Below are 14,585 nucleotides of genomic sequence, written 5' to 3'. Positions count from 1 at the left end.
GAGAGCCGAGCATGCTGTTTCTGCTGCCCACACACTGCTGCCTGCTGCCCTGGCCAGGGCAGGACTCTGGGCACAAAACCCACAGCAGCCCATGGGCGCAGCCCCTGGGAACAGGGAGGAAAACACCCACTGGGAAGCAGTGGTCCCATTTTTGGAAGCTCTCCCTTGGTCTCGTTGGTTTTGGTCACTGGGCTGCCTCTGGCACCACTCAGGAAGCCATTCCCACAAGTGAGCAGCATGTCTGAAGACAAATTAATGAATGTTTAAGAATCTGTTTACCTGCTGAGCTGGCTCAGGCCTTGGCCAGTTTCAGCAAAAGCAGACTTTCTTAGGTTCTCTGTTCCCAACCTCGGCTGGCTAAGCCCATTGGCTGCGGCAGCAAGCCTTGCGCCTGCAGTTCAGCAGAGCTGCAATCCCTTGCCCCTCAGTCACTGTGCCTTGCTCAAATCAAACAACATAGCTCAGTTTATTATTTTTTTTTTCTTCATGCTGTACGTCCTATAGTTTGCCTGAGTGCCACTGTGTTAGTCAGGGCATCCTCAAGTGATACAAGAGCCTCAAGGCAATGGGCAAAACGTGCAAGGCTTTCAGGCTCACCCAGGCATTGATAATTACCAGCCTAGATAGCTAAGCCATTACGAAGATGCAATACAGTCAGCTCTTACATCATGCCCATTTAGGGGAGAAAAATTTAGCAATGAGGAGATGTTACAATTGACAGATCCAAAGAAAACCAGCTAGATTATTCTTCACAGCAAGATACAGGTAATGACATAGATCAGCAGAAGATCAAGGGGTATGGAGAGAGACCCACTTCTTTGGAATGAGGTCTTTGATTCCTCCAAAAAAAGATTATGAAGCCATTGAAAGAAAGAAAGAAAGAAAGAAAGAAAGAAAGAAAGAAAGAAAGGGTAAAAGACCAACCTAAGAGGTATTAAAGATGGACTCAACACAAGGTTAAGAGACTTCTACCCCACCCATAGCCATTAGATGTGATGGGGGCTCCCAGAACAGCTTTCCTGTTGAAGGGATGATGGGCAGGTATGACCCCAAGGTTTGCTGGTTGCTCCCCACAAATTTGGCTGTTTCTGAGGAAACTAGCAACCACTGTGTACCAGTATTCTTGGAGAAACACCTCAAGAAACTACTGAAAATTTCTGTCTATCCATCTTGCACTGTAAACCAGCCCTGGGGATGGGAATATAATCCCTGGCTTGGCTCGTCGCCCAGAATTTGCCAACAGTGAGATAGATTTCATTTCAGAATCACAGCGAGAGCCATAGCTTTGTATTTCTTGTGGAAGATGGCAGTGTTAGTGTTGTTGCTATGGTTATTTCATAGAAGCCCAAGACATAATATGTACATTGAAAGAAAACATAGGAACAGCTCTTTAGAAACTGTGTGAGTTTTGTGTGCACAGTGCACCATGCACCTGTGGACAGGCACACGGGGAGCACTGTGGGGCTGTGCCTGGGGCTGTGCGTCTGTGCCAGCGATGCTGCTTGGCTCTGGCCTCACGCACAGCTACCTGAGCCATTGCAGAGAGCTCAGCAGGGGCATGATGCCATCTTCCATCTTCTCTTGTTTCTCTGTGAAGTGTTTGCTTTGCAGGTGTTCGTCAAATAGCCCTGGAAAATTTTGTCCGGGGCAATAAAACATGGCAAATAAAGAATATGCTCGTCCAGGATGAAATTTCAGGTGAGTGTTTTTGTTAAACTCTGCATGGTTTTCGGGTGACACCAGTGGTGTTTATCATAAGTATCTGTCTGAATCAGTTGAATAACTGTGAACAGCAAATAAGCCCATGAATCACAGCTAGCCAAGCTCTGCGTCTGCCTTATTAATTGATGGATGATTTAGATTCTCATACTCAAATAATTGTTAGTTTCCAAGCGAAGTGCCCCAGGGATCACATATTCACCCACTGCTGCTGCCACTCATGGTGCTCTGCTGTCTTTTCATGCAGATGGTGCAACATACACCCGAGGTGCAGGGGTGCAGTGGAGTGGGGTCAAGCGGCCTGGAAGTGAGGACCTCCCCACCTTTCTCTGCTGTTCCTTCTCACTGTGCAAATGGGGGAGGGAAGGGGGCTGGTGAAATCAATGCTTAGTTTCCCTTCTTTGGTCTGTCTTATCCTCCCCCAGGAAGCTGGTGGGAGCATGTCCTTGTCCCCACCAGCAACCCAAGTGGCCCCCACTTCTGTCCAGGCAGAAGCTCAGTCCAGGGTAGACCCAGAGCATCCCTGACCCTGAGCAGCCATGCTGCCTTTAAATGCTGAAAACCATCACTTGGTTTGCACCAATTTGACAGGCTCAAAGCCCTCAGCTGCTCCTCACAGGACATGCCTTCCAACCCTGCCACCAGCTCAGTTGCTCTCCTCTGGACATGTTCAAAGGCCTTCACATCCTTCTTAAATGGTGGGGCCCAGCACTATGCACAGCACTCAACGTGAGGCTGCATCAACGCTGGTTATTTTTTTATTCCAAGCAGTTTGTTTGGGTTTTTTTTTGCTATGAGTACAGTGTTTCCCTAGGACTTTCAGGTCTGAAGAACAGAGAAGAACCCCCTTGGCTGGTCTGTACCAGAGCCCCTCTGTCACCACCGCAGCACATACTAGTCGCCAGCACCAAGCGTTGAAGGATCACCCAGGAGTGGTCAGGACTCAAAACACACGTAGCTTTATTCCTGCAAAAGACTTACGACTACTCAACCCAAAGCCTGGATGGGTAAGTAAGTAATAAATATTTTCCTGTCTTTTGTGTGTCTTCTCCAAGTAACAGAAGTCCCCTGCTCAATCTCAGCCAGGGAAGCTGTTAGGCGAAGTCTGGCTTCTCTGGTCTTGGTGCTAATTTTAAGAGGGACGGTATGATGGAGAGAAAGGGACACGCCAGGCCAGGAGGTCATTCCGGTGCCTGCCCCCCAGTGCCCAGCCACTGCTCCACACTACTTGTGAAATCACGTAGCAATTCTGGTTTCTTTCTGCCTTTAATCTCTCTTTTCCTTGTCTTTCCCCACATACCGCCCCCCCTTCTCTCTCATGTGCTAAATCTTTCCTTTGTTCTGCACCCCTTTTTTCACCTGCCTCCTAAGCATTGCTAAATTAAATGGTATTTTTCCCAGAACCATAAACAAAGCTTTCCCTCTTGAAATCAATTCTGTTGTTGACCTGAAAGTCTTTTACAGCAATTAGTAATTATGCACAGTGATTTCATTCTTCACTTAGTGAATGCTACAGCCCTGATGAAATATTTTGTGGCCTTTTGTTTAGTGCCGGTATAGGTTTATTTCCTGAATTAATATATTTATAATAAAACCCCAAAGAAAATCTCCGTGGACTAAACTGGCCTGCCTGTGTGCTGTCTGAGGCCGCTGCGGCTGCTGCCCCGCACGCAGCCATGCTTGCCCCCCGGCCGGGGCTGGCTGGCTGCTGGCAGAGGTGGGGCAGAGCTGGGGCAGAAGGGACGGCGCAAGCTGTGATGGAGCGATGGGTCCCACAGCCTCTGACAGCAGTAAGATGGGAAACCCTGAAGGCAAATCAAGCCGTCTGTGGGCCTCGAGTCCCCTGCATATATAGCTGCCGCTTGGGTCAGGGCAGCTGTGAGCTGTCAGGGAGGGTGCCGGAGAGGCTGTGCCCACCGCATTGCATAAAGGGGGTGCTGCTATGACACAAGTCAAAAATCGGTAGTAGAACACCAGAGCAGCAACATTCAGTTCCTGAGGGTAAGTGGGGAGGTGCCCTTTGATGCCCACTGCATCCAGCCCACCCGCCTCAGCCCTGCGGCTCACAGCTCTGTGTTGGCTGTCTGGGCGTTCCTGGTGGAGCATAGGGTCTGCGAGGCAGGTCCCTTCCTGTGCCTGGCCTGCTCCATCCATGCCTCGTGGCAGGACGTGACTGCAGGCGGCAGCACATCATCCTGAGCCCGGGGCATCCTCTGGCACATGCAGAGCAGCGCCCTGAGCTCCGAGCGGAAGCTCTCGTTCAGCCAGCAGTAGATGAAAGGGTTGTAGCAGGTGCTGCTCATGGCGAACCAGTGCAGGGCAAAATAGAGGGAGTTCTTTGTCTTGATGCCGAGACTGGAGATGAGCACCACGTAGCAGTTGAGCGGGAACCAGCAGACAGCAAAGACCACCACCACCAGCATCAGCATCTTGATGCTCTTCTTCTTGTTCTTGTGGTGGGTGATATACTGCTGCATGGTGATGTCTCCAATGGCATTGCGGAGCCACAGCTTCTTGGCCAGGCGTGTGTACGTGACAGTGATGATTAGCAGAGGCAGGAGGTAAAGAAGGAGAAAGGTAGACAGGTCCAGATACTTCCAGACCAGCTCTGCAGGCTCAGGAAAATCAGGGAGGCACAAACTCCGGACAGTAGCTTCCCTTGAAAACAAAGAAACACATACATGGCATGTGGCCACTGCCGTGCAAACGGGTGCTGCCAGTTTGGCAAACCACAGGGGGGCTTCCACACCACCCACAATCACCTCCTCAGATGTGTTGTACAGGCAGAGGGAGGCAGATAATGCCCAGCTCAACAAAACAAAGCTCAGTCAAACCGCTGCTTCCCAGAGAGTGGTCTGACGATCTTCTCTGTGTCGGTCTCACCGAGGATAGGACTGGCCACTGTGTATTGTTATCTCTTTTTCCTTAGACTGTTGTGTTGTCTGATAGAAGAAATCCTTAGAAAGACAAACTGGAGTTTCCTCTTAGAAACTGCAGCAGATTTTAACTGAACGAGTCCCTCGTGTCCCCTTAATGTGGCAAAAGTCACCTCTGACGGCCCACTCTTACAAAAAGGGCCACTGTGAAAGCAGCACTGACCCGGCTGCATCTGCCCCTTCCCTGAGCACATGGGCACAGCAGTGGCAGCCTTCTCCTCCCCAGAACAACCCCCGTGCACGGACAGCACTTCTTCCTCCCCGTACCGACCATCCCGTGTCCGTCAGCTTTTCAGGAGAGCGGCTGTTAAAACCTTATTGCCACCTCTTATAACAGGCGTAATTATTAGAAAACCTGGTGCTTAACTCAAGTTTAACTTAAGCCTGACAGTTTAACTGTTGATGGCAAATTAACAAAAGAATGGAGTTTAACTACATGTGATAACTTATTTTAACAGCACGTCTGAAGTCTGTCATGTTCAACCCGGTGGATCCAGGCTCTGTTCACACTTTCTGGCCAGCAGCAGCTCTCAGCTGATGCAGCCCAGCACCCTCCACAAAACACCCTGCGTCCCCTCTGCATCCTGCAGCAAGTGACTGGAAGTGATGAAACATTAGGAGAAAGCAGCACTCATACATTTATTTCCAGTGGAAGTTTTCTCCTTTTCTTTCCTTTTTCTACCTCTTACACCACTTTGCCCTTCTCTCTTCAACCCTTGCCTTCTGCTTACTTGTATTCAGCACAGACTTTAGTCCTCATCCAGCTGCGTTATTCATTGCAGTATTGATTAATATCTTTAATATCCTGTTTCCAACCTCTGGAGCTGGCTTTTCTGCCACAGATAGAAGAGTGCCTGCAGACAGATGGCTGTGAGCAGGGCCTGAATGCGCTGCTGGAGGGATGACAACAAGCACGGGAGCAAGGTTCTGCTGAGCACTGCCATAGAGGTCCCTGGAGACGCTGTTCAAGAGGGGAACTGACACAGAAGGGAAAAAAATCATCTTTTCTGAACTGAGCTCCTGACCTTTTCCTCCCCAGGACCTGGCTCACTGCTGGCATGGGTGAAGCCAGCCCCTGCCTGCAGGCAGCTCTGCCCGTCTGCCTGCCAAAGGGCACCTGCCAAAGCAGCCGCAGATCTGGCAGGGGAAGTAAGCGCCATGCCCAAGGTGACACCACAGCGTGGGGTCAAACCTGCCACAGATGAAGAGCAAAGCCATAGGGAAAGAGCAGAAGTGCCGGGGTGAGAGTAGGGTGGACATCCCTCACCACCCCGAATCAGCTGTTTGGGGAATGCCTTGCACTCAGGATGGTGTCTGGGCTGTGGCCATTGGTGCTGGAGTGCAGCTGAGACCTAGAGTGATGCTTTGGTGCTTGCGGAGCTTAAAAACATATTTGAACAGAGCAGGCAGTAGCGTGAGCCCGCAGGTAATCACAACCCATCTGCTGCCCTCACTGCCCCCTGTCCTCCCACCCACTAAAGAGAGGGGCACAGAGTTGTAGAAGAGGCTTATGATTATTTCAGGGAAGAGGCTGGTTGAGAGCAAAACCAGGCAGGATGCTGTGTTTTGGTAAGTTGCGGTAGGGCTGTGGACTTGGCTGCACTGCTGTGCCCTGCAGGCAGGGCGGTTTGGTGCTGGTGGAGCCCATGTCCTCCCATCCCCAGAACTCCAACAGCTCCCTGGTGGGACTGCTGCAAGCACTGGGGCAGGCTGACCAGGGATGGGGTGGAATTGCCATCCCTGGAGGCGTTTAAAAAACATACAGATGAGATGCTTAGGGACAAGGTTTAGTGATGCATTTGGCAGTGCTGGGTTAACGTCTGGACCTGATGATCTCAAAGGCCTTTTCCAACTTAAATGATTCTGTGATTCGATTCTATGCTCAGGAGCCCCTGGCCCTACAAGAGCTATTAAAAGCCATATTACAACTACAATTTTTATTCAATGGAAAGCAGGGATGAGAATAGCATGTCCTGGAAGTCCTTATATTGCTGAGCTGCCTCATGCCGATGTGAGGCTCGGTTTCCTCCGGCCATGCTAAAGGATGAACAGAGACAGATGCCGTGAAACAGATAGTGGTGTTTGTTCATTCATAAGCAATTTGTTCAATAATACCCCGAACACAGCTGCAAAGCAATGCAAGTAGAGGAGTAATCCAGCACTTTGTTTACAAAGTCTAAGCAGTTGAAGATGTTATATCCCCCCCAGAGGCATCTCTCAGTCAAATCAATCACAAGCACAAGGAAAAGCTGCAAAGCCCCAGACTGCACTCCAGATTTGTGTAACCCCTTGCACACAAACAGCGATAAAAAAGCCCGTGCAGGCAGTCACACACTCCCCTGGCCATGCTGATGGGAGGGAAGTGGCTGTGCTGTAGGAGCAAAGGTGTTTGTCCTCAATACAGAAGCTCAATATCTACATCAGGAATTTTTCTCCTGCTGCCTATGGCTGCCTCCTTACCCTGTTCCCTGGGACGCTGCTCGCCAGCTGAAAATACGGTTCACTGTAAGATTATCCTTTCAGCATCAAGCGCGGCATTCCTGTGAAATGCAGGCATCAGCGGTGTAACACACCACCACAAAAAGCACTGGTTTGTGTAGCATGGGCTGTTTTCTAGCCAGGAGAAGTCACAGCAGTCCACAGGCTGGTGGGGACAAGGGGACCAGAACAGGCCGGAGGAACAGAAGACTGCAAGGGTAAACCAACCCAAACCTTCTGCTTCTTTATTTCTCCCTGGTAGAGAGGGTGACTTCCCAGCAATGAATGCCATCATTAGATCAGCTGGAAGTGGGGGAGATAGGCTTTTTCTTTTTTTTCCCCTTTTCTTTTTTTCCCCTCTAGATCAGAACCTTTTCTTCCTTCTGATACTTCAGCAGTCTTCCCATGGATGTGAAATTGCACTTCATCTCCGTTTAATAGCTCCTGTTGTGCTCAGCCAAGCAAAGAGCTCCTGTCCCTGCCGGGCATGGCAAGGAGGCACACTGAGATGGCTTCGTTTCCCTGCCAAAGCACTGCTCCTCACACCAGCTCTTCGCTGCAGAGGAAGAGGCGGAGGTTTCCAGTTTGCTTTTCTTGGTTTTGAGGCAGAGGAGCCTCAAGCTTTAAGGAAGGCTGATCCTGTTTTGTAAATCCAGATGGATGAAATGCAAGGAAGCTAAAATGGATGAACCAGTGTATGAAGCCTTGGAGTCCTGGGGTACACAGCCCTGCTGACTCACAAAGGCAGCCCTCTCCTCCCTGTTCTTTCTGTACAGTCTTGCTAATGTCTACATTATGATGTTTACACTATGAGTTTTATTTTCTTCCTTTTTCAAACTTCAGCTTTGGCTCTCTCATTCCTCCTTGTCTGAGCAAGCTGGCTAGATGTGGTCTTCTCAAGTGTAAGGAGCTGAGTGAGCACGAGGAGGGAAGAGGAAATTCCCTCTTGGCCCTCAGGAGAAAACAGACTTTTGGGGAGAAAGCCCCTCCTGATGGTACCGTGAGACCGGCGGTCGGTCCCTCGGCCCTGCCATACCCCAGCCCGAAGCCTGTCGCTGGCGTGTGGCTGGGCGCAGAGACTCACCCCCTCGGCTGGCCTGGCCGCAGGGGAGGTGGCACAAGCAAAGCCATGTCCTGAGGACGTGCATGCCCTGCAGTGAGCCAGGCAGCTCCGCCTCTGCTGCGGGAAGATGAGGTTTCACCCAGGCACAAACTCCCACCGACCCCATGAAGTCCCTCCCCAGGCCTGGGAGCTCTTCCAGCAGCTCTCACCATGACAGCCGTGGCTGCAGAGGGCTGCCGCACTGCCTCATGCTCGCTTGGAGGGGGAAATAACTCACCTGTAGTTGTACTGGAAAAGCTTTTGATAGATGGCGTGGGGTAGGGAGAAACACGTTGCCATCAGCCAGATAACGGAGATGCTCAGTGCTCCCTTCGTTAGTGACAACCTCTGCTTCAGCGGGTTCAGGATGACCTGCAACAGAGACTTCAGCATGACTCCTACGCGTGGGAAAGCAAAGTCCCTCACTAATGCACACAGCAGAGGCATTTTTTGACATAGTTTAATGCTGTTAAGAAAATGACAGTCATGATTAGGAAAATGTCCTGCTTATTAGAGTGAAATTGGGAACGCTGAACTTTTCGGTCTGCTCAGAAGTGCTTTCACATAAACTTTTTCCTCTATTTTGTTCTGCGAGGACCGTTTTCCTTAAATTGTGGGTTACATTAGATAGGAATAAAAGAAGATACCTAACACAAGTCTCTCCACTTACAGGTATGTTTGTTTAATCTATATGAATTATGTAAAGAAATGTCCCGTGTTCTAGCTGAACCTATGAAGCTGATCCCTTCTCCCCTCTTTTGAGGCATTAACTCACCTGTTACGAAATTTTCTTTGTTGGATGAAAAGGTGAAGAGCCTATAAAACCTGAGAGTCTGGAAGACAATATCGGACTGACTGCTAGAGATCAGTGCGTGGCCTGGGCCGCCCGCTCTCTCCTGTACGGGCAGTGCAGGGTGCGTCCATTGCAGCAGGCAGCTGAGGCAGCCTGGCTGTGGGCAGATGGTGGGTACAGGCTGAAATCTCCTCCCAACAGAGATTTCCCACTCTGCCGCCCTGCTTTATGCTGGTCCAGCACTGGTCCCATAGTTACACCATGGGACATTAGTCTCAGAATTTCTTTTTACTCCAACTGCCCTGCAACTTGACGATACAGCAAATGCCCAATGGGAAAATAAATGCAAAAAGAACAAACAGGCAACTAAATTAGAACTTAAGCTGAAGACGCTACAGACTAGTGTTCTATGGGGTTTGGGTATCAAAGTAAAAGCCTGGAAAAGTTCCCTGTACAGCTGAAGCAAAACTTTGCGCTCAGCGTCGGCTCTGCTGTCTTTCAAGATGCTCCATGTTAAACAAAGCCTCTTGAGCCAACATGCCCTGCCGCACCCACCAGCTCGGTTGGGCCTGGCTCTTTTCAAACTGCATGAAGGAGGCGTCCTCATGCTTTTCACTGAAAGTCTGGAGTGTCCTGTGAAACCTGCGATGCCACTCGGTTCTTCCCTCCCTGCCCTGTACCTGGGAGCCTACAGGAGTCCATCAAGCCTTCCTACCCCAGACATGAGGGGCGTCCTTGAATTTAGCTCTGGAGCATTCTCACTGGATGTGGGTTTAATCCCCAAGATTCAGCCTCCCTGAACCCACGGCTCGCCAGAGACTGACAAGGGCTTGGGGAGAGCCATGCAAGGGACCGGCGGATGGGCAGCATTTCACCTGGTGCCTGTCCAGGGCGATGGCTGTCAGGGTCAGCGTGGAGACGTGGAGGGAGCAGTACTGCACGAAGCGGCTAATGTGGCACATGGCCTTTCCAAAGATCCACGTGCTGTTCACAAACCGAACCTGAGAGGAAAACAACAGGTCAACAGCCAGCAAGTGTACTGAAAACAAATCCATGGGGAAACTGTTTGGGTTGCACCTGAGCTGGCACTTGGCTGGGCAGCTCCACCTGAAACCCAAAGAAAGATTACCCATGCTGGATTTTGAAAAAACATTACATAAGAGTTTACAAGCTCAAAACCCACAGATTAAACAGCGGTGCTGTCGCGGCCCTCCTGGTCTATTCATATAAACACCATTTGTGAACAGCAGTAATAACTTTCTGATTATACCAACTACTACATTTCGAAAAACTGGACCATGGTTTGGCCACAAAATCCCCCTTCAGGTCCAGAGAGCTTTCACTGAAGACCTTACTGTCTTAAGTGTGACTCTCTAGTCCTTTCCTGCATGTACATTAAAAGTACATGCTCAACCAGGCACTTAATTCTGCATTCCCCAGGAATCTCTTGCTGGGGTTTGGTGGCATGCCTGGAGAGACTTTAGAGCCTTTCAGGAGACACAGTCCGACAGAGCAAAGGGAGCCCACAGGCTGCTGAACGGTGTTTTACTTGCCTGGCAGAGCTGTCTATTAGACTTGGCTGTGTTGGGTTCACACCTCAGCCCTAGAAGAGTGTGCACCGAGGGTGTGACCACCCAGCAGAGCGCTCTTGTGAGAGACTCCCCTGAAAGCTGAAGGGACAGCACAGCCGGCCACTTACCAGGGTAAAAGGCGTGTTGAGCAGCGTGATCATAATGTCAGACACTGCCAGGTTGACGATGAAAAGGCTAGTGGCTGAGTGCATCCTCTTGTTCTTCAGCACCACGTGGCACACCAGCATGTTCCCAAAGAGAGACATGATGATAATGACTGAGTATGCCACAATCAGGAGAGCTTTCACTATTGGTTTCTGGGATTCTGGCTCGTATTTAGCCAGCTCAGCAAATTTCTCCCACTCAATAATGCTGCTGTCTGTCCAGTTGAAGGTGGTCTTGTTGGTTGCTTGGGAGATTGACATGAGTTTGGCCAAGGAAGAGTAATGGTCAGACTCCTCAAGAAACCCCATCATCTGTGACCTGTATGACTGAAGCAGCAAGCGAGGCATGGCGGGTTAACCTGAGTCTTCACCCAGCTCGAGGCTGCTAGGATCACAGCTCCAGCTGATGTAGCAAGTGATCCATCACCTCCACTGCTTGACTTTCTAGGAAGCTGGTGAAGGCACAGCTGCCATTACAAACACCACGTTAAAGCAGAAATCTGGAGGGAGCTTGGAAGGTGTGATGGGTTCCCCAGGGGCAAAGGCGTCACTGGGGAGCAGATCCAACCGGCACCTTGGAAAGGGGCTGGTCTGGGACTGCATGGCTCTCAACTCCTTCGTAGATCAAGAAGGGCAATAGCTCCACAGGCAGGCTGGAAAGAAGAACTAGTTATTACATGTAGCAAACGCAGGAAAACCTCAGGCAGGATCTGAAGTTGTTTTAATTCCACATCAGCTTTTTCTTCTTTGTTCTCACCATTTTTCCTCCAAGTTCCACAGGAGGCTGCGCTGTTGGTGCTTCCATCCTTTTGCTTCAAAACACCCAGTTCTTTTCTGTTGAAAGGTAAAGGCAGAGCCATTTAGGGGATCATTTTTAAGAGCAGAGGTAGAATTTGTCTGCATATAACCCGTGCAATTATCCTAAAGCAATTCAGAACCTGGAAATCACACCAGAAGTTGACTTTAGTCTATCTCATAGTTTCTTCTCCATATAACAACTGAATTCTGCTTCCAGTGTTTCAGTTTCAGCGAGAGAACAGTCTTCCCTGCAAAAGGTGAGATTTAGCAGCAGGGGCATGCAGTTCACAGAGGAGCCACTTACACCCTATACAAACAAACCAACACACAGCAGTAGATACACAAAACAACTCCCTAGAAACAAAATCTCTGCTTCCTCACCTTTACTGACATCCATCTTTAGATACTTCTGCTGAGTTTAGATTGCATTGACCTACTGCTGTTAGGTGGAACCTATTAACTAGGCATGCCGGCATTTACAGATATGCTATGCAAGGCAGGAGAAAGTAATTTAGAAGCTCTGTTGGTTCTCGAGAGGGTGGCTGTTTTGTTTGGCGCATGCCATTGCCATCAAGCCCCAAGGCCATGTGCACAAATCAATGGGCTTCGAACAGCATAAAGGATTAATTAGTGGAGCTTTCAGAGTGCTAAAAGGCCCCCCCATACCCTCCCACACAGCAGACCAGCAGGCTGCCCAGGGCAGCCACCTCTCCTCCTGGCAGGCAGTGGCCCAAAGCAGACCACCAGCAGACCCCAAACCAGCCCACCACTCAGTCATGCTGGCAGTGCAAACACCAAGAGTCAGAGATCAGCTGTCCTCTGACCGAAATAAGATGCAGGGGACTGTTTTTACCCACACGTTTTGGCTTGCCTGCTTCCTCTGGGGAGTGTCGCAAGTACCAGAAGCCCTGCAAGAGAGTGTCTCCTAAAGCAAGTGGATGTTAAAGCAACTGGGTGGGGTGGAAGGAAGAGGGAATCATTCAGGAGACGGAGAGAAGAACCAGTCTTGCAAAGAGGCTATGGCTGTTTTCTGGGCAATTTTATGAGTGAAAGAAGCCTAGGTAGGACAGTGTGACAAATGGTCACGGATGCTGTTAGAGCAAAGCAGCTGCAATGCAGCAGGCAGTTCACCTTCTTGTTGTCCCAACACTGGTGGCGTGGGGAGCACCACGACCAGCCCCAGTCCCAGTCTGACTCATAAGATCTGACCCCGGGGAGCTGCCATGAAAGTGGGAGCAGAACTGAAATCAGGGAAAGAGATGAACATTTGTTTGAAAAAGGCGGTTGGCACACAGGACTCATTGCAGCAAAACATGTCTGAGAGTAGGAGCTCGGCACAAGTCAGAAAGGAGTTAATGCTTACACAGGTAATGAGAGAATCCAGAACTACATCCCTCTGGACTTGTGGCGCAGGAGAGCAGAGGGGCTCTCCACTACACTGAGGGCCTAAGGAGACCTGCGAGGTTTATCCCATACCTGGGTATGGCACACAGGGCTCCACACCTCTTTATTGTCCACTGTGGTATATACCAAGGATGTCGTTCTTTACAGTGCGTGACAGCTCACAGTGGGCAGTGAGAGGAGCCTAAGGGTCATGCAGCATGTGTGTAACAAAAAAGTGTTATTTTAGTCAGCTCCAGCTGAACTGTTTTGATCTTTCAATAGGCACAGCTGGGATGTTCATGCTACACTGAAATGCCATCACTGAGCTTGAGAGAGGATGCTGCAGAGTGACAGGTGAAACCACCTATTCCCTTCCCTGCATCAATTTACATTAGGTTCTCATGTGGAAACTTGTCTTTGCTGGCATGAGATCAGGCCGAGTTTCAAGAAACCGCTATAATGCATGTGTCAAATCAGATTTGCAGTCCGTATGCTTCAGACTGGTGGACAGCAAGAAGAAACCTTTACAGATTATTCAATTTTAAGAAGCCAAACAGGTTTTCTTAAGTGCCTGTGTGCTTGAGAAGCCCACTTCTCAAGGACTACCTGTAGGACCTGCACTCCCGAGTGGCTCACAGTGACCAGGGCACCATGGCCTTCAGCGTGGATGATGAATAGGGATGTTCCTTCCTACATATAGTCATTTCTCTTGTGCCTATGTCCAGGTCCCTGTACAACTAAATAAAAATTCTGATCCATCTGAAAATTAAACAAACATTGTTTTCAGCTGGATTGGTCTGCTCTCCTGACCTGACCCATGGCACAGCTGAATCTTGTTCTTTCCAGGTAAGGAACAAGGAGCAAATGCCCGAGGAGGATGGAAGACCTTGACATGATGGAGCTGAAACCTGATTTTCTAACACAGAATTTCTCCTCAGGTCTTTCTATACCCAGTAAAACATCACTTTCAGTAACCGGTGAGGCTCTTGGTATTGGCTGTTGCCCTGGACGAGACCACACGCACGGCAGAGACAACTCCCCTGGTTTCCTGAGGAAGCGTGTGCTTAAACGCGGGTTACCGCGACGGCCGCTCACCAGGGTCCCGCGGTGCAGGACAGCCTGCCTGGCGGGCCCCATATCGCGACATGGCCTGAAGGGCTGCAGGGGCAAAGCCTGCCCCGGTGCAACTTCCCCGGCTGCCGGCGCCTGGGTCAGAGGCTGCCTGCGGGCCCCCGCCGCTGCACCCATCACCTCTTCCCGACGCAGACACGCAAACCCTCCGGTCCCGCGAACCCAAAGTAACGAGCCTGCGCACCCCGACAGCCGCCCACCGGGCGCCCCGTCCCCGGGCGCCCCCGCACCTGCACCGCGCTCCCCGCACCGCTCACCCCGCCGCTGCCGCCGGCCCCGCCGCTGCTGCGCCCGCCCCGCGCCGCACGTGCTGCAGGGCGGGGCCGGGGCGGGGCCGCTGCTCCATTCATGAAAAGGCCCCGGGCACACACACCCCACCCCCCTTTCCCTTAGGGGAGTCGCAGCCCGCGGTAACACGCGTGGGGCGCCGCTCCACGCGCGACAGTGCGGCTCCGCGGCCGCTGTGCCCCTGCGCCCCTGCGGGCAGCGCTGGGGCCGCCCCGCTGCCTG

General features: G+C 50.9%; 1 protein-coding gene across 5 annotated transcripts; it reads right to left on the bottom strand.

The window, feature by feature from the left end:
* Positions 1-2,662: 2,662 nt before the first annotated feature.
* On the bottom strand, positions 2,663-14,583 carry LOC308054068 (G-protein coupled receptor 83-like). 5 transcript variants are annotated; one of them, XM_080366274.1, is made up of 6 exons: positions 14,333-14,583; positions 11,521-11,597; positions 10,728-11,416; positions 9,904-10,029; positions 8,474-8,607; positions 2,663-4,377 (listed from the first exon to the last, which is right to left on the bottom strand). In XM_080366274.1, the coding sequence occupies exons 3-6, from the start codon at positions 11,109-11,111 to the stop codon at positions 3,783-3,785; spliced, it is 1,239 nt and encodes a 412-aa protein (XP_080222400.1). In that variant the 5' UTR covers positions 11,112-11,416; positions 11,521-11,597; positions 14,333-14,583; the 3' UTR covers positions 2,663-3,782. The 5 variants fall into 5 exon arrangements, with proteins under 5 accessions (XP_080222400.1, XP_080222401.1, XP_080222404.1 ...); XM_080366275.1 differs by lacking the exon at positions 14,333-14,583 and adding an exon at positions 12,693-14,316; XM_080366278.1 differs by lacking the exon at positions 14,333-14,583 and adding an exon at positions 12,771-14,316.
* Positions 14,584-14,585: the final 2 nt, after the last annotated feature.

The sequence above is a fragment of the Falco punctatus genome (assembly GCF_963210335.1).
Source record: "Falco punctatus genome assembly, chromosome: 15".
In the NCBI taxonomy this organism is placed as follows: Eukaryota; Metazoa; Chordata; class Aves; order Falconiformes; family Falconidae; genus Falco; species Falco punctatus.
This window is presented reverse-complemented; position numbering and strand designations above follow the sequence as displayed.